The sequence below is a fragment of the Wolffia australiana genome, chromosome 11, assembly GCF_029677425.1.
Source record: "Wolffia australiana isolate 7733 chromosome 11, ASM2967742v1".
Taxonomy (NCBI): Eukaryota; Viridiplantae; Streptophyta; class Magnoliopsida; order Alismatales; family Araceae; genus Wolffia; species Wolffia australiana.
Window position 1 is genome coordinate 4,133,335 of NC_135845.1, and position 18,593 is coordinate 4,151,927.

General features: G+C 39.2%; 2 protein-coding genes across 4 annotated transcripts; both read left to right on the forward strand.

Moving 5' to 3' along the window:
• The first annotated feature begins 8,517 nt into the window (after positions 1 to 8,517).
• Positions 8,518 to 13,824, forward strand: LOC144709226 (SWAP (Suppressor-of-White-APricot)/surp domain-containing protein / D111/G-patch domain-containing protein). Of its 2 annotated transcripts, none has more exons than XM_078582692.1 (9): positions 8,518 to 8,676; positions 9,976 to 10,501; positions 11,220 to 11,346; positions 11,423 to 11,535; positions 11,821 to 11,913; positions 12,009 to 12,143; positions 13,122 to 13,301; positions 13,387 to 13,565; positions 13,655 to 13,824. In XM_078582692.1, the coding sequence occupies exons 2-9, from the start codon at positions 10,093 to 10,095 to the stop codon at positions 13,679 to 13,681; spliced, it is 1,263 nt and encodes a 420-aa protein (XP_078438818.1). In that variant the 5' UTR covers positions 8,518 to 8,676; positions 9,976 to 10,092; the 3' UTR covers positions 13,682 to 13,824. The 2 variants fall into 2 exon arrangements, with proteins under 2 accessions (XP_078438818.1, XP_078438819.1); XM_078582693.1 differs by having other exon boundaries at positions 8,521 to 8,676; positions 9,968 to 10,501.
• An 883-nt stretch (positions 13,825 to 14,707) lies between these two features.
• Positions 14,708 to 18,169, forward strand: LOC144709552 (transcription factor bHLH130-like). Of its 2 annotated transcripts, XR_013583059.1 has the most exons (7): positions 14,708 to 15,210; positions 16,649 to 16,923; positions 17,006 to 17,140; positions 17,209 to 17,274; positions 17,374 to 17,466; positions 17,838 to 17,906; positions 17,977 to 18,048. XR_013583059.1 is itself a non-coding variant. In XM_078583131.1 (6 exons), exons 1-6 carry the CDS (start codon positions 14,871 to 14,873, stop codon positions 18,037 to 18,039), a joined length of 948 nt encoding a protein of 315 aa, XP_078439257.1. In that variant the 5' UTR covers positions 14,709 to 14,870; the 3' UTR covers positions 18,040 to 18,169. The 2 variants fall into 2 exon arrangements, 1 of the variants encoding a protein (XP_078439257.1); XM_078583131.1 differs by lacking the exon at positions 17,374 to 17,466 and having other exon boundaries at positions 14,709 to 15,210; positions 17,977 to 18,169.
• The last annotated feature ends 424 nt before the right edge of the window (positions 18,170 to 18,593 follow it).

Sequence of the window (18,593 nt, forward strand, 5' to 3'; positions counted from 1 at the left end):
GACTGTGCTCCTTGCGCTTGTGCACACCGGCCGCCAGTGCGGTCGTGTGCGTATGCATCTTGCAGTCTGGTGTGCCCGCGCGCTGGTGCACCCTACGTGACAGCGCGCCCCACGAACCGTAGTCTACACGCTTGATAGAGCCAAAATGTGCCATGTAATTATACATCTTTTAAAGTCATTTTGGGATCATTTCATATGTATTTTCTCCAATTTTATAACAATTTCACATTTCATGCATTTTAATATCATTTTTATGCTTATTTTATAATTATAAGTATTTCTTAGAAAAAAATATATTTAAGACATTTTTAATTTTCTAATGATCTACTTAGTATTAATATGCTATTGCAGGGAAGAAAATGATTTGTAGAAATAAATAAAATAAAGTATTAAAGAAAGTTAATGAAGAAGAAATATGTAAAGGTTTGTTGGGCAGGCTAAGAAGCCGACTAGGTGCATAGTGCTCAAGCCAGCCACAGCCTCTAATGGACAGTGATAAGTCCAAATTTAGGGGTTTTATGTTGTTCTTTTGATTCAGACTTTACCAATAATACTTATTTAAAATTTTCTCTTAAATACTCCATAATTAATATAGGGAAAGTAAGGGTCGATCCATAGAGGCAGATATTTTATTTCAAAAATGTTTCTCCGGATTAGGGTGGAGACAATGATTTTAAAAGCGAAAAATACAATTTATGCAATTTTTCTAGATTCTTAGGTAGTTTCTACAATTTCCTATGATTTAAGTTAAAGCCAAAATACAAAAAAATGCAAAAATATTTTTACACGAATTTTCCTAATTTTTTAACAAAATAAGTCAAAACTAAATATTTTTAGAATTTTCTGGAATTTTATTTACACTAAAAACCACTAGAAATATTAAAAACGAGAGTTAGATAATCTTTTATATGTTGAATGACTGTAAATTGATTTTATGAGTTAGATAATCTTTTATAATTTTCCTAATTCTTTCAGAATTTTAAAATGCGGCAAATATTTTTTTGATTTTTTATGATTTTTACTGATTTTTAAAATATTTTTTTTTAAAAACTAAAAATATGCAATTGACCTACATTGGCGATCACCGACGGAGGTGGAGCAACAGCGGCGGAGGTCGAGACGGTGCAGTTGCAAGGGGTGGTAGTGGGGCGGCAATGGCGGCAGCGACTCCAGCAGGCGGTGGTGGTGCTGTGGCGGCAGTGGCAGCGGGGGCAGTAGCAGCGACAGCAGCATACTGGATGGGCCAGTGAGCCTGGTGGGGCTCATATAAGGCTGGCCGTAGTGGGTCAATGCACTAAGGTTCAGCCCAATTTGACTAAGTGAAGACTTAGCCAAATGGGCTTAAACCTTATAGGGCTTAACCCAATGGTCAAGACTTAGCTGACATGGCTAAGTCCTTCACAGGGGTACCTATGCCCTGCAGTCGTGTGCGCTGCCCACGTGCGAACCGGCAGGCAGAGGGCTGTCCCTACTGCACAAGCACCGCACGTCAATGCACTATGGCGGCTAGAAGAGGGAAATTTTGATTTTTGAAATGATAAAAGTTATATTTTAATGTGTTTTTTTGGGATTGGAAGTGGGAAATGCTTGAGGTTCTACAGAGAGGTAGGGAGATATTTTAAAGGGAGAAGTAAACATGTTTAGAGAGAGAAAATGTTAAAATGAGAGGATAGAGGGAGAAAATGAATAGATGTTGTAGAGAGAGTTTGAGAGGGAATTTGAACGTGTAAATGAAGGAGTTTTTATGAAATTTCGAGGGGATGAAGTAGGGATATGGATGAAGGTCTAGAGATTATTGAGAGAGAAAAGACCAAAATAAGGAGATAGAGAGAGAAAATGAAGAGAGAGTGTAGGAGTTTGAGATCGTATTCGAATGTGCAAATGAATAAGATTTTTTATGAAATTTTGGGGGAGTAACTAGGGATATAGATGAAGGTCTAGAGAGAAAAAAAAAGATTCTATAGAGAGAACATAGGGAAGATTGAATGTTTAGAGTGAGAAAAAGATGGATTTTAAGTGTAAATGGATGGACAATGATGTGAAAATGGAAACTTAGGTTCCCAATACCTCAATGCATGTTTGGTGAGCCCTAAATGCTTCCTCTCAAGTCTGGATCCTTATATTTTTCTGGATCAGGCATTTTTCAATGCAAACAAGAGACGAGATTGAATGAAAACTTCAACAAACTTACATTAAGTAGGTTGAACAACCTGAATTCTGAAATATGCCTTGTCGTGCTGGCCAGCCACTTGCTAAAGTATGTCCATAATTAGGGGAAATGAGGGCTAAAAATTCTATTTATACATTGGGATAATTATAAAAATACCTTTTTTGGCATTCTCTATTATCTTTTCTTGCCATTTTTCCTCTTTTCTCCATTGGTTGGGAGCTTCCCCTTGTGATATTTAGCTTCTTTCTTTATAGGGCTTTTGAGAACTAAATGGAAGGGTCAGGTAGTGGCCCATCTTCCTCAAATTTCTCTTTTGAAGGTCCACAAGTCCACATGATCCTCTCAAGTGTCTTTGCAGAATCGCTAAGCTCACACAAATTCTCCAACTATTTAAGAGTTATCATCTTCTCATTCCTTTAAATTTCTGCTTATGTGAAACTATAGAATAATCATCATTGATACAATTTATTGACTTCAAAGAAGTCAAATATTTTAGTCAAAAATAACCATAATATGCAAAAATTAGAATTTATTGCTAGTGCATGATGAACTCTAAATTAATAATACCAAAACATATAAATTCTATGAAAATATACATGCAGTTATCATGTTATCAGGCAGCGCCCGACAGGCACATCCAAACAGCACAAGGAGAACAGATCCACACTCAGACTCATAGTGAAGAAGCAAACCCGCGTTTCGCACTAAAGAGGTATGCATTTTAATTCAATGAACATTATTCGCCGAGATTTATATAGCGCTTTGTATTCTAGATATTTTCAATATGGGATGTAGAATCCCACTGCTTTATTGTCGCAGGGGGGCAGGCTGATGAGTAAAAGTGTGATCACAGCCCAACGGGTCGCGATCTAAAGGACGAAAAGAAAGAAATTAAGACTGCTTCGAGCCAACTCGCCCCAAAGCCCGTGTCTTTTCAGTCCATTTTAAGTAGATGGGTGTGATCTCATCCATCTGATCTTCGTTAAGAAGATCAGTCAGTGGGATCTATTATGTTTATTTAACATGTTTTTATTGAATAGTAGCCATTGGACCAAGATTAGCAAGATCGACTGAATAGGGGCACTTTTGTCCACCCTCGCCTCTAGTCGTCGACGCCGTCGGTCGGAGGTTGTTTCTGGGGGGGGGGGGCGAGAGAGAGCTCTGGGCAATCCAACGGCCCGAATAGACCCCCAGGGTTGTTCCCCTCCATCAAACGGCCAGGCAGGTCCTTCCCAAGGCGTTAAAGGGGGCCCAAAGGACCCCAATTCATCATATTTTGACTATTAAGCCTTCACCGATGATAGGGATCCCTCTCGGAGCTTTAAAGCAAGACGGCGGCACCGTGACAGCGCTAGTGGTTGTGGAAGAATCTTGGAGGCTCAAGGAAATGCTAGGGGTACTTGATTCCGTGCTGGCAAAGAAGAGAAGAGCAGGGGGAAGACGCATATAGAGGCTAGGTGTTGGCGATTGGCTCCGCCATCCCCATTTATCAATTCAGGGTAGAAGCAAGTAATCTGAGCTTGTCTTTGCTGAATTCATCGAAGGTTTATTGTTTGTTTTTGTCTCAAGTAGTTTAATCCTTGATCTAATCCCTTTCAATAAAAATTTGTTGCCGCGACTTCGTTTGGGCATTTCAGTGAACATCTCATGAATTCGATAAATATTTTGCCATTGATATAAGTTACTATCTACCAATTTTATAAAAAATTAAAAACATATTCTCCCTCCTATTACGTCTTCTACCTGGTATTCTTTCAAACACCTCATGGCGTTTGACAGAAATACCCTCTTATACCCAATTTTATCCTATTAAGAATATATATATAATATAAAAAACATATAAAACTATATAAACTATTTATCTCTCTTAATCGACCTAGTCTCTAGCATTTTGTTGAACACCTCCAAGGCACTCGACTAAATAACCCATCCTACACCCTAAAATCAACTATAAAAAATATAAAAATATAAAACTACTAGAAGACATATACTAACCATAGTATAAATATTATACTTATATAAACCATATTATACTATTATAAACGAACCTGTACTAATATGGTTTTATAGAATTTATATATGATTTTAATGGTAGAAAGGTGAAGATAAGGGGTATTTCTTTCGAACGACCATGAGGTGTTCAACAGAATGCCCGATAGAAGTCGAATAAGAAGGATGTATTTATATTTTTTGTATTTTTATAAATTTGGTAGATAGTAACTTATATCAACAATGAAATATTTATTGAATTCAAGAGATGTTCGATGAAATGCCCAAATAAAATCGTGGTGATATTTTTTATCGAGATGGATTAGATCAAGGATTAAACTATGTGCCCGCATGCCGACGCACCCCACGTGCCACCGTGCACCCAAAATTGCAGTCCACACTCTCTGGACAGCAACCGTGCTGACAAGCGCGCCATGACACCCTCACCATCAACTGTCCTACCGCTACGTACAAATATCAGTCAATCCTTCCGCATGGAGATGCCTATAACTTGTCAAGACGACATCACATACTGGATAGTCCTCGCCTGTTGGACTACGAAAATCCCATCAAGGTTCTACAGTTCCCCCTAATTTCTTCACTATTATTACTTTCTACAGTGTCGTCTTTCGCTATTTGCTCCTCTGCCAAATTTTAAAAGACGATCTTGTAGGATTAGCCACCTCTGATGAGAGAGGATTTATTGCGGTTACGCTCTAATATCATTGACGGAGGAAGCCATGAACACCCCTAGGTCGTCAGGTGCCCTCACGTTGTAGGTATCTAGTGATCCATCGGATCGTTGGGAGTTTGATTATACCCCTCCAATTTCCAGAAATTTTAATTGATCATTTTTCAATCAGCAGTTGCCCTTGTCATTATCACAATGTATTTTCTACAACTTATACATTCATCCATCAATTTCATATGTTCCATTCATCTCTTGTGTTGTAACATGAACCGTCCAATCCCGACACTCATCGTGTTACATCATGATGCATCAGATTTATCTGATCCATTCATTTTCTAAAAAATATGTGGAAGAGAGTTAATTTGGATCAAGATTTTTGGAGAAAAGTGCCACTCAGCCCTTAGCAAAGTGACAGAAAGGTTTCCTCTTTTTCATTGTGTGATATCCTCTTTTTCACATTGGTTTTTTCACCCTTATAGGCTCTTTTCATATGGGTTCCCTCTTCTAATTATTAATTGTTCCTTTATTAAGACCTACAAGTTCTTATTAAATGAATTTCAAACCGTCCTAACAAAGGTATGGCAAAATGTTCATGAAGATGATTGAGTGGTCAATATGGGATTGTCTACCATATATATAAGAGTATATAGCTCAAGGAAGCAAATGTGATGAGCTCCTTGGCCATTGTACAATCTAGGAGAAGAGTACTTCGATTATTTTCCAACACATCAATATTGCATCTGATGTGTGATTCGGGTTTGACACTAGACCATACTGTTAAATTTATCCTTTCATGTTACAAAGTCATTAAAGATGAATAAGAAGGTGTAAATCATTCACATTATTTATTGGTAGTTTGCCGCTCGTACCCAAACAATAATATTTCACTGGGAACTGCGCCTAAGACCAAATATTTTGAGCCAGCTTCCGTGGAACATCCAGACTTTATTTTTGACACAGCAATCACATAAAAACATAAGCTTTGAGGCTCAACAGCCGAATACATTGCATTTGAATCATGAGCCGTGATCATAAGGAGCATACTGAGAGTAGGAAGTGGAATTAATACAATGATTTCAGAGGCATCAAACCTCTCTTGTTCGAAGGAATTTACTTTATCTTTGGAACATCCAAAATACTTCATCTTTGGAGCATCAAGTAGAGGGACTTTACGTACATGATATCCAATGAACATTAAGGTTCTATGCAAGAGAAAGAGTCAATATACTCCCTGTTTCTTCTTGAGTAGGAGGTGTAGCTTAAAACCAACATATCAATTGGGTTAAATTTATCCTTGATGAAGTAATCCATTTCTTAATATTGATAATTAATACGGTTTGCCAATATAGATTATTGGACATTTAGAGTCATTAACTACACCTGTACATGGGCCTTGAGGGTCAGATGCAAATGTTCTTTTGGACGTCAGCAAATATACTCAAATAGTCTTACTTGAAAAATCAAGAACTCACAGATGTGATTAGTGCCAAGCTGATTTGATCACTGGCTTTTAAGATCTATTAAGATTCTATTTTAATCTTTAATTATGAAAAACATCTTAGTTTAATTTCAATGATGTCCTTAGAACCCAAAAATTCATGCCGCCCTTTAAGCCCATGTACTAGTGTAGTTGATGATCTGATAATACTTGTTATATCTTTATTGGCTAACCTGTTTAATTAAGTAGATCTAAAATATATATTAATTTAACAAGATTAACACAAAAAATAGGTTGATTTGCCAATAAACTAGATGTCAAGATACACCATGTACTCTAAAAAGTCGAAGGGTTCAATCAGCCTATTCATGAAATCCCTCATACCAAAGACTAGTACAACAGTTTAGGGCACTTTTAACGATCAAACCATTATCAATAATCCTAGTTACTAATAATCCACAAGGAAATAATTAAAAAATACAATTATAAATATTTGAAATACATGGGAAGAATATTTTATTATGTCAGCTTCCTGGTAGATATATATTCTTTTAACAAGGACCTGGCAGTCGCATGTTGACCGCGCCATCATTTCATGGACTTGTCACTTCTTCCAAGATAAGAATGTTAGGACTTCCTTGATCAGGGGAATTTTAGGTCATACTGGAAACCCAAATAGTATATCCTAAGTATGCCTTTGATGTATTAGATCTAAGGACCACTTATACAATAGTGATTTGAACCAATTTGGGTGACAGTTGGGACCATATAAATAAAGAAATTTGTCTAGATGTATTGAATGAATGCTTTTCCTAAAGAGCAATCGTTATCTTCATGGTATCTCAACACAAGTGGTTATAGGATCAACCATTCTCATCATATGATTAATGATCATTTATATTTAAAGTTAAAAGGTTAACGATCACTATAGTATCATCTCATTATAAATAACTATTAAGTTATATACTGTTGGACTTTTTTATAAACAGATCAATTGCAAAATAACGATTATGATAAGTATTTTTAGATTCAAACTAAATGCAGATTTGGAATTGGATTGCAGATCATATAATTCCACCAATAAGTCAGGAGTAAAAATGTAAAAGGAGCATTACATCTGCTCTCATTGGTCATGAATCGGTCAAATTACAAGATGACCAATACAAGTAGTAACATGTAGGAGGGGAGTTATATTGAAATATTTCAATTTTTTATTGTGAGATTTATTTGAATATGGTTTATTGAATAGATCTTTAAGATTTGTTATAGTACCATTGATCATAATTTCTAGAAGGATAATTGGAGTATATTTTTGAGGTTTTTTAACTTGATCAGAAGGGCTTAATTTAAGTAAATGTGGAGGTGACTTGATTGTATTAACTCTAGACTTGATTTTCATATATAATTATTGACATCCTTGATTTATTGATGTTTTAAGATATTATACTAAAATTTGTTACTGACATGGAGTGACTATCAGACCAGAAAGAATAAAATGACACACTGTTTTGTGGAAGGCTTTTGTGAGTCGAGTTTGACAGAGTTCACTTTTAAAAATTATTTATACAGTACCCAATTATGGACTGGATTCTAGTTTGGGGTTCCTGATTCACATGAATAAGGAATAGGCATTCATAGTTTCTGGTGATGAACTTATCAAAATAAGAAATAAAAAAAATATTTAACCACCACAACCAGCACATTTACTTTTTATTCTAACCAAACAAAAAATAATTTCACATTTTCTCTTCTTTCAGAACATGTTTATTTACTTTATTTCTTTTAGAACATGATTCAACGCTTGTAAACTTGCGCCTTTCTTTACGAATGTATATGATTGAGTTTATAACCTTGCTCGGTCATGTGTCGTACCTTTGACTTTGCGAAATTCTTTGACTTCGTTACTTTCTTCCATATCGCAATAAAATATTTAGCAAAATATGAGTTTGGTATGTTTGCTCCGGTGGTCATAACTAGCAAGGCCGTGGAAATTCTATTGTCCTTTGTCAAGTCCATCAGAAAGGGCCGTAATGGAGAAGTTGAATATAGTTGGAGTAAATATCTATGATATTCATCCTTGCATATCTTTTTATATCCCTGATTAAACTTGTTTTCAAAAAAACATATCACTTATTTAATTATTCGGAGTGAAAATCATGGGGGTGAAATTCCGGCGGGCTTAAACAGTTCCGCGAGTTAGCAGAACATAAATTCATCTTCTTGGCTATCATTTCTTCCCAAAATTAGGGTTAATTTTCTCTCCCTCTTTAGATTCGAGCTCTACCCTTCTTTCTTCTTGGGATCTTGCGTTCTACTCTTGTTGCCGGCTTGGGCGGCTCATCGATCGTAATTGGAGCGTTGAATTTCGTCTTCGGCCATCGCTTTTTAGTAAGCACTTTGATTTTTTGCATTTCTATTCCCAAGAACGCGATAGACAAGATAGGAATCGAGATTTTGAGCCTCAAGGGCTTCCTTGATATTCGATTTGTTTCAGAATTTTTTGTTCTCTGAATTCGATCGTGCTCTCTGAAAATTGCATAGGACCTGTTCCATAGGATCGTACAATTTTGTTGTTTAGCTTGAACGAGACAGAACGCTGATTCAAATTGATGAGGTGTGATCTCGCGGGCAGAGCGTGAGTAGCGTTTGTACTATTATTTGCTTGCGCGTCAAGCGGATGATCGCGGGATTGCTTTTTTAAAAAATAATAATAAGATGTCGTTGCGACGATTTTTCTCTCGGTCCGATTCAGTAGAAGTCAGATGCTTCTATGTCTTCTAGGCATTCGCTGGATTGTTCAAAAGTGTATTACTCCCCGTTTATTTTTTTAAGAAATTAATCTTGCTTTTTTATATTCTCCTCGAATGTTTGCTTGCAAAGTCGACTTTTTATGTATAGAGCTGATGATTTTTTAAGGTGCCTTCATTCTTCTTGTTACTGTTTTTGGGGGGGGGGACTTCATGATTCTACCTGATGCACTCAGTTCGTCTTATTGCTGTTGTTACCAAGACCTTGTTTTGACTTTCCTGTGTCATGCCAACATCAGATTTTGCTTTCTCATGTCTAGTTTGTGTCACTTTTTCCTTCTTTTTTGACGTATCTTTCTCTTGGTTTTAAGTGCGCCAAAGTCCGCATACTTTGACTGTTATTTCATAGTAATGAACACGGTTTTTGATGTGGTGTTCAACATCGAAAAGCGGTGCACTTCTCGGGACACTTTCAAAAATCTGACGTCTATTGATCAAAGAATATAATGAGATTTGATTTCCACGGATTTAATTTCGTTACTTTCTCTAATGAGGATAATGTCTGTCCTTTCGACTAATCTTATTCTCTAAAATTAACCCATCAATTTGTGAAATATTAGGCGCCATAAGATGCAATCTTTATGATTCCGTGAATAGATTTGTAGTCCTGAAATGATCATTAGTGGAATTTGGCAGACGCTGAATTTGGCTATCCTTCTGTCTCAAAGTATGTTAAACTCTGTCGAGCTTATACCTTATCAAATGTTACAGATTCTCTGCTTTTGATTTACAAGGTTCGGGTTTAATTAACCTGTTTAACTACATTTTGACCTTGTTATCTTTTGAAAAGAGACAATTTTTACAGTTTAATTGAGCATCTGCCGATGTTAAACCTTCTTCCTTTGTCATATGCATCTAACGATAATTTAAAGCTGTGCAGCTCATGGTATGATTCTCGGCTTTAAGAATCAGTCACAAGCTTTTGGAAAGCAGAAAGTCCACTCCTGGGAGGATTTTGAGAATAGCTTGTTCTGATTGTTTGTAAAGTATTCATTCAATGGACAAGGGATCTTCCTCAGGTCTGTTTGTGAATGATGGTTCATTCTTGGAAAGGTTTAAACAGCTGCAGCAGGAAAGTCAGAAGAACTTAAACAAAGATGCACCAAAGGCTGTGATTCCTGATTCTCCTGTTTCTATAAAGGTCAATACAACCGATGCGTTCTCGAGTAAGAGACAGATGGACATCAAGACTAATAATATGAAGAAGCCTGCTGTCTCTACTTCGGGTGGTAAACTTGCCTTCAGCTTGAAACAGAAGTCGAAACTTTCTGTAGCTCCTGTGAAGTTAGGTGTGGATGAAGATGAGCCGGAAGATGCTGAGAATGGACCGGTTGATGTATTGGCCAAACGACAGAAATTTTCACAGTCTGATTCTAGCAGTGGAATGTCAGGCGTCGGGGACGTTGGTAAAGACAGTAATCTTCTCAATTCCATCACATCTAATAAAAACATTTTTATTTATACTTTTAACTTGGAATTCTCAAGAAGATTGGTTGTCTTTCGGAGGATGCTTGTTTTTTCTTTTAGTTTGGTGACCAAAGCATCATTTCTGGCTATTCTCTGTAGAATAAGTTCTTTTGTCCCATAGCCCATGTTTGGCCCCCTATTTCCTACCATTGCCGATGTTTCTCTACCTCTGAATCTAATAGGATCGGCAATCCCTCTCATTTATGTCATTTATCCTCCGAATAGATCTCTTTAGATACCTGTCACCCTCTCCTCTGGAAGGCAGTTAAGAAACTTGTTAAACTGGCAGGGAGATCCCCAATTGTTTACTCTATCTTTTTAACCCTTAACCCTAAACAACAGAGCCTCAACCCTTAACCCTAGAATTTGACTCTGACTTGAATGCAGAGAAACGACATCTGAAGCTTATTATTATCCATATGATTACCAAAGGTGTGGAAACCGAGATGAAGTTGCTTTATCATAATATGGTTCTTGAGAGTCACGGAACATTCATGCTGTTATTGAAAGAACTCTGTTCCATTAATGCAGCCGCCGATATAGTCTGTCTACATTGGTGGAAAGAGATATTACTCAAAAGATTGGGACTTGAGGAAGAGTGCTTTGGATTGCTTCCTAGTGCCGTGGGTATTAATCAATTATTTAAGTGACATGCAGTACCATCCCCCCCAAGTGACCCTGCAGTGAAGACTGTCGCCGACAAGCTGGCAAATTTCGTTGCCAAAAATGGGAGGCAGTTTGAAAATGTTACTCGTCAGAGAAACCCAGGAGATACCCCCTTCAAGTAAGTCGTAATTCATAAATATATGTTAAGATGGAATATTTATTCTTTTCAGATTATTGAGTAATTTAAGCGGCAGGTTTCTTTTTGATCTGAGCTGTGCCGAGTACAAGTACTACGATTATCGCGTCCAACAAGAAGAGAAGTTGCTGGCACAGCAAAAGGAGTCACAGGCGCTTGCAGCTCGTCCAGGTTTCTGCTTTCCAATAAATTGTTTGCTTTCACCAATGACGAAATGAAAGGATGATGAGTATCAGGCAGGATGACGGTGAGGAGACAAAGTTGTCTCTCTTCACTGTCCCTCTGTAAACCTTGCTCTGAGGATGAGAGGAGATGATTAAATCTTCATTAGTCGGCAGGGGATGACGATGACGGATTTTGGATGGCGAAATTGTCATCGTCATTCAATTCTATTCCATCGTCCTGAATCTTGAAGTATAGTTTTCTTAAGAGCAATATTTAAAATCTCATTTTCAGTTATACCATCTCGTCCTGGAGATACAAAAACGCATCCATCCAAGTACCAAACCCCGGCCTCTGCCTTGTATGACGGCAGCAATGGCTCTACCGGTACGTGGGCAAATGGGAGCTTTAAATTGATTGATTGGATTATTATTATTTCTTTTAGAAAAAGATATTTTAAAATTTAATTATCCTTTTTGCAGCTGAAACTAGTGGGGCGCCAACGAATGATCCAATTGCTATGATGGAGTTTTATATGAAGAAGGCTGCACACGAGGAACGCAAGCGGCAGCCTAAGCAATGCATGGATGAGATGCCCCCACCTGCGTCTCTTCAAGGTTAGTTTTTCCTAAATGAAAGAGAGATGAATAGATAGATGGATTTGTGGATTTATATAGATGGACATGCAGACGGATAGATAAGATGGATGGACGGATGGATACAGAGGCAGATAGATGGGTTGGGAATGATGTTTGAAGAGATATTTATGGTTAACTAGTTGATGTGGATCTATGGATGGTGGATTGATGGATCACTGGATGGGATGAATGTGTCGGCAGATATATAGGTAGAGAGACATTTTGAGAGATATTTATAGAGAAACAGATGGAGAAAAATGGATGCGTGGAAGAATAGGTTAGATGGATGGGCACATTAGCAAATAGATGGGTTGAGAGAAAGACGTTTAGAAAGAGATTTACAGAGAGAGAGATGGTATGGATCAATGGATGGCGAAAGGATGTGGGGATCTATGAATTGTTTCGTGCAAGGATGGATACATTGGCGGAAAGATAGGTGGGTGGATAGGAAGGCATTTGTAGAGATATTTGTAAGGAAAGAGGGTATTTGGATCGATGTATCGATTTATGAATGGTTTGGTGGATGGGTGGATGGATACGTAGGCATATATATATATATATAGGTGGGTTGAGAGGAAGGGATTTGGATGTAAATTTATGGAGAACGATGTTCTGTGGAAGATCAGTCTATGAATGATTTGGTGTCTGGGTGGATACCGAATGAAATAGATATGTAGAGTACAGAGAAACCTATTCATCACTAGAAATGGATCACTTGAGATGGTTAATTGATGTACAGATCTAAGCATGGATCGGTAGATGATGGACGGTAGAAGGAAGGATGGATTAATGAATAGTTAAGGGATGGATGCAGACATGTGCTGAGAGGTAGATAGGGTAAGTGAGATAGAGATGGATAGATTGGCATGGATGATGGAAGTATAGGCAGATAGACAGTTTGCATTGAGGGAGATATACATTGGTGGATAATGAGACTGATAATATATTAAACTTCAGGGCCACCAAAGAAAGGACATCACATGGGAGACTTCATCCCGCCGCAGGAGCTGGACAAGTTCTTGTCAAACTGCAACGATGCGGCGGCGAGGAAGGCGGCATTGGAGGCCGCCGAAAAGGCCAAAATTCAAGCAGATAATGTAGGCCACAAGCTGTTATCCAAGATGGGCTGGAAAGAAGGTCCCCAACATTATCTCCTCATTTATTTTACTTAATTTCCTTTTTCCTTCATTTTCAATATTATTTTAAAAAAATGAATCTGCAGGTGAAGGTCTAGGTAGCTCGAGGAGTGGCCGTGCTGACCCGGTGGCAGCCGGGAGCGTGAAGCTGAACAACCTCGGTGTCGGAGCCGAGCAGCCCGGCGAGGTCACTGCCGAAGACGACATCTATGAACAGTACAAGAAGCGAATGATGCTCGGTTACCGTTACCGGCCCAACCCCCTGGTTTGCACCCTCCCCCAATCTTCCTCACTCCTTGATAGATTTCTAATGACGCCTACCGTCGTCTTATTTGCTCTTCAATTCTCCCCCAGAACAATCCCCGTAAGGCGTATTACTGACAGAGGGTTCGGTCTATGGCGAAAGGAGGTTTATTTTCTTTGTTACTCTGCCCTCTCGTTTTTTCTGTGACATGGGGGCTTGTCATGTTAATGAATTCAGTAAACCTGTACCGATGCGTAGGTATCAACGGTTTTGTCGTCGTCGTCTGTTTTGTCGTCTGTCGTGTCGTCGAGCCGCGACAATGCGGACGGCAACGACGACGGTCAGTGGCTAGTATGATGTCCAAGGACTACAATGATGGACGACGATGGTGACAAAGGGTCGTGGATGAGCAACGGCAATGTATTGTTGTCGTCGATGAATGATGATGTAGCCACTGGTGACAACAGGAGAGTAGACGACGTGTCAATTAGGGTTAACCACGCAATGATCGTCGATGTGGACGATGATGAAATCCAGGGGCCCTGCAGACGGATGACGGTGGCGTCGACGCCCTCTCCGAGATTTCATCTACATCAACTCTTGTCCTAACTTACCGTTTGAATTATCAGCCAGCCATTTAGCTAGCTAACTCATTCATCACTTAGCTAAACCAGTACATCTAATTTCTCAGCTTAGCTTAACTCATAAAATTATAAAAATTAGATTTCGACTTGGTCATCGACCAATAGGCGATCCGATCGAGTTCCCACACCTTTGCTTTTTATTAATTAATTTCACAATAATGAATTTTATAATTTTATAATGATAACTTTCACATAAATTAATTTTATAAATTTTTAATCAACGTCTTACCGACATGCAAGGGAGCGGAGCTTTTTGCCCCCCCCCCGTATGAGTGACGCAACCTGACGTTGACTTTTTACACGACGTGAGATCCTGACCGTCGATCATCTATCGGACGGTCCAGCCGAGATGGCCGTCCGCGTCAGGGATTAAAGATGGCGGTAAACCAGATCAGAGATGATGTGGAGACGACATCATCAACAATAAATACCGAAATAAAAAATGCATGATATACGCGGAAAATCTAGCTGCCCTTTGATTTTTTATTACGCGCATGGCGTTTCCCTCTTAAAATATCGCGGTTGTCACTCGCGAGGGAGATTCGCGTCAAACTTCTGTTCCCGTTCTTGTTATTGCGTAATAGGGGATGATGATCGCCGGAAGCGTGTTTCTTTTCTGAATTTACGGTTCTTATCTAGATTTTGAGACTGTTCTTGAGGAAATTTGCTGGGGGAGGAGAAGATGATGTACGGGTCTCTGACGAATTCTAAGGATCTGAATTTGAGAATTCCGACGGAGGATTCTGATCTTAGCTTGAGTCAGCAACATCAACCGCAGAATCAACATATGAACGGAGGGATCTTGCGGTTTCGATCGGCGCCGAGTTCGTTGTTTGGAGAAGTTTGCGGAGGTGCAGAGACGATGTTCAGCAGATTTATCGCTCCAGATCTGAGAGAGCAGATTGGGGATAAGTCTTCTTCGCTCAAGAGCCTCAGATTCTTGCCGGAGATTGATGCAGAACAAGGAGAGGCCTCTCGCCGTTCTTCAGATGGCCTCTTCTCCCTCTTGACTGCAGAAAACGGTAAGTGGGTCTTTCCCTTCAATCTCAATCTCAATTCTACGATTTGTTCTAGCTTGACGTTTAATTTTTTGATGGATTATCATCCTTGTAGACGATTAGCTATCGTTGTTGTGGATTATTCAAGCCGTAGCTCACAGGAATACACTGACGACTTTTCTCCTACGTTCATCAGTCAGTGGTGTATAGGATTTGAACTCTGGGCTCTGATGCCATGTTAAGATTCTGGAGCCTAACTCTGTGGTAAAAGTTATAGCTTGTATAGCAACGGGGATGCTTTTACTCTAACTTTTTCTTAAGGGTGTTATCTTGAATGTTCCCCAGGCAGTTGTGAGTAGAGTTACAACCCTCAAATATGATCTCTTATACTCAAATTTATATCAAGAATGCAACTTTTCCTGTTAAAATTTTCTCGCAAGGGTTTCTGTTTACTGTTTGGAGCCTTGGATTTGAACCCTCTACCTAGCCTCTGATTCTTTATTGAGATTCACGAGCGTACTACTGTGGCAAAAGCTATAGCTTATAGCAAGGACTCTATTTTCCTCTTAAAATTTGCTTGCAAGGGCCATGTCTCAAACGTTTCCCAATCATTTATGCACAGGATTTTAACCTCAGTCTGGGCTCTGGAGCCAAATTAAGATTCCAGCGCATCATACTTTGAAAAAATGTTCATATGTTATAGCAAGGACTCTTCCTTTACTCCTTAACACGTCTTTTGCTCAACACCCCTCCTTAACACGTCTAAAAGGCTCATTGTAATTTATGGCTTATAGCAAGGGCTCTTTTTTTCCTCTTAAACGTTTCTAGCAAGGGTCTAGCCTTCAACATCCCCCTCAACACATGTCAATAAGGCTCACTATTATGTGACTAGAATCAAAATTTTATAGCATACTGCAAGGGCTCTACTTTTCCTTTTAGAATTTTCTATGAAAGGCTCACTATTATGTGGTAGAATCAAAATTTTAAAGCATACTGCAAGGGCTCTACTTTTCCTCTTGAAATTTTCTATGAAAGGCTCACTATTATGTGACTAGAATCAAAATTTTATAGCATACTGCAAGGGCTCTACTTTTCCTCCTAAAATTTTCTATGAAAGGCTCACTATTAAGTGACTAGAATCAAAATTTTGCAACATACAGCAAGGGCTCTAATTTTCCTCTTAAAATTTTCTGGCAAAGGCTCAATATTATCTGACCAGGTTTTGACACCCTAGCATGGGCTCTTGTGCCATTTAAGCTCCTACCAATGTGCTGAAAGTCATATATTACAGCAAGGGCTCTATAGCATATAGAAACCCCCTCTTAACACCCATACCATGTTAAGATTCAAGCCCGAACCACTGTGCAAATAGCCATAGCTCATAAAAAAATACACTACTTCTCTAATCAATGTTACAAAAGATTTCGTCATGTTCTAGCTTGAACACCTTCAATCTTTGCAGATTTCACTGGACTGAGGGAAATGGGACAATTCAGGCCAGGAGATCGTCTCAATGGAGAGATTAATCCTTCTAACAGCCGATTGAAGTGCCAGATTAGCTTCTCCTCTGGACAGTCTTCCACCTCCAGCTTGATATCTCAGATCTCTGAGTTGGGAGGAGAAGCCATGGCAGGGAGCAGCCCTGAACATGTACCACGCTGTTTAATCCCCAGTTCTTGGGACGACGTTCACCAAGACTTCTCTGTCAAGAGACAAAAAGACCCACCAGAGTCCGAGGTGATCCACCGAACCACCCTTTCCTTATCCTGCTCCATCATCTTCCTCGCGTCGCTGAGGTTTTCTCTGGCTTTCTCCACAGATTCCTGATCAGGTTTTTAGCCTGCCGAGGAGTTCTTCCGATATGGCTTCCGCGTTTCAGTACCAGGACGCGGTTCCGTGCAAGATTCGCGCTAAGCGCGGTTGCGCGACGCACCCTCGTAGCATTGCAGAGAGGGTAATTAACGAGGATTGGGTTTGTTTGATCTTTGAGTTTTTTTTTCTCTGATTCTGCGAAGTTTTCAGATTCGGAGGACGAGGATCAGCGAGCGGATCCGCAGGTTGCAGGAGCTTGTTCCTAACATGGATAAGGTAATGTTAGTTTTTCTACGATAACCACGGCAATCGTACTTTTTCTATGATAATCATCTAATCGATGAACCCTAATCTCTGGAATCCTGCTGTTTCTAGGATATTCATGAAATCTACGATTCCTAATCTTCAATAACCATGCAACCCACGAAGCCAATATCAACGAGAATCGTGCAATCTACGAATCCTAGTGTATGAAACATTTATTTTCCTCCGATAATCACGGCAATCTTCAATATCCTAGTGTATGAAACGTTTTTTTTTTCTTGATAATCATGTAATCCATGAGATTTCAACTCTGAAACCCGATAATCATGCAGACCAAAAAAACCCTAATCTCTTCCAGCCTGACTTTTGGACGATAATCATACAATCTTCGAAACTTCATCTCCGAAACTAGAATTTTTCTAGAATAATCATGCAATACAAAAACCCTATTCTTTAGAACCCAAAATTTTCGAGGTAATTCCTAAATTCTCGGAAACCCGGATGTTTCTTATGATAATTGTAGAATTCGATCTTTGAAACCCTATTCCTATTTTCAACTTTGTGATTTAACGCAGCAAACGAACACCGCCGATATGCTGGATTTCGCCGTGGACTACATCAGAGAGCTCGAGGAGAAGGTGAAGGTAAGAATTCTCTGGAAAAACTATCACCGCCATAGCCAGAACACCTTTCATTTTCTTCCTCCTTTGGCAGAGTCTTTCTGAGAGCAAGGCCGGCTGCCATTGCGCCGCCAGAGAGAAGCTCCATGGAAGATGAACCAGTTGCTTCATGGAGACGAAGGGAGATTGGAGTGGGCGTCATAAGAAGCCCTCGCTATGGAATTTTTATTGAAATGTTACTGCTTCGTCGGTAATTAAAAGTTTTGATCAGCGAGATGATCTCTGCATGTCTGCCTGTCCGCCTCTCTCTCTCTCTCTATCTTTGTATCTGTCTGTCTATCCGTCTCTCTCTCTCTATCTAATTCTCTCTCTCTGTATCTCTCTCCGACTCTCTCTCTCTGATTCTCTCTCCGACTCTCTCTCTCTCTGTTTCTCTCTCCCACTCTCCCTCTCTAATTCTCTCTCTCTCTGTCTCTCTGTTTCTCTCTCCCACTCTCTCTCTCTGATTCTAGCAATCTGTATCTCTATCTGTTTCTCTCTCCGATTCTCTCTTTCTCTCTCTCTGTATCTCTCTCTGTTTCTTCGTGTGTCTCTCTCTGTGCATCTGTCTGTTTGTTTTCTGTGATTCTGTCTCTTTCTCTTTTTCTGACCCTCTCCATCTTTCTCTCTCTAACTTTCTCTTTTTTTTATCCTCTCTCTCTCTAACACTCT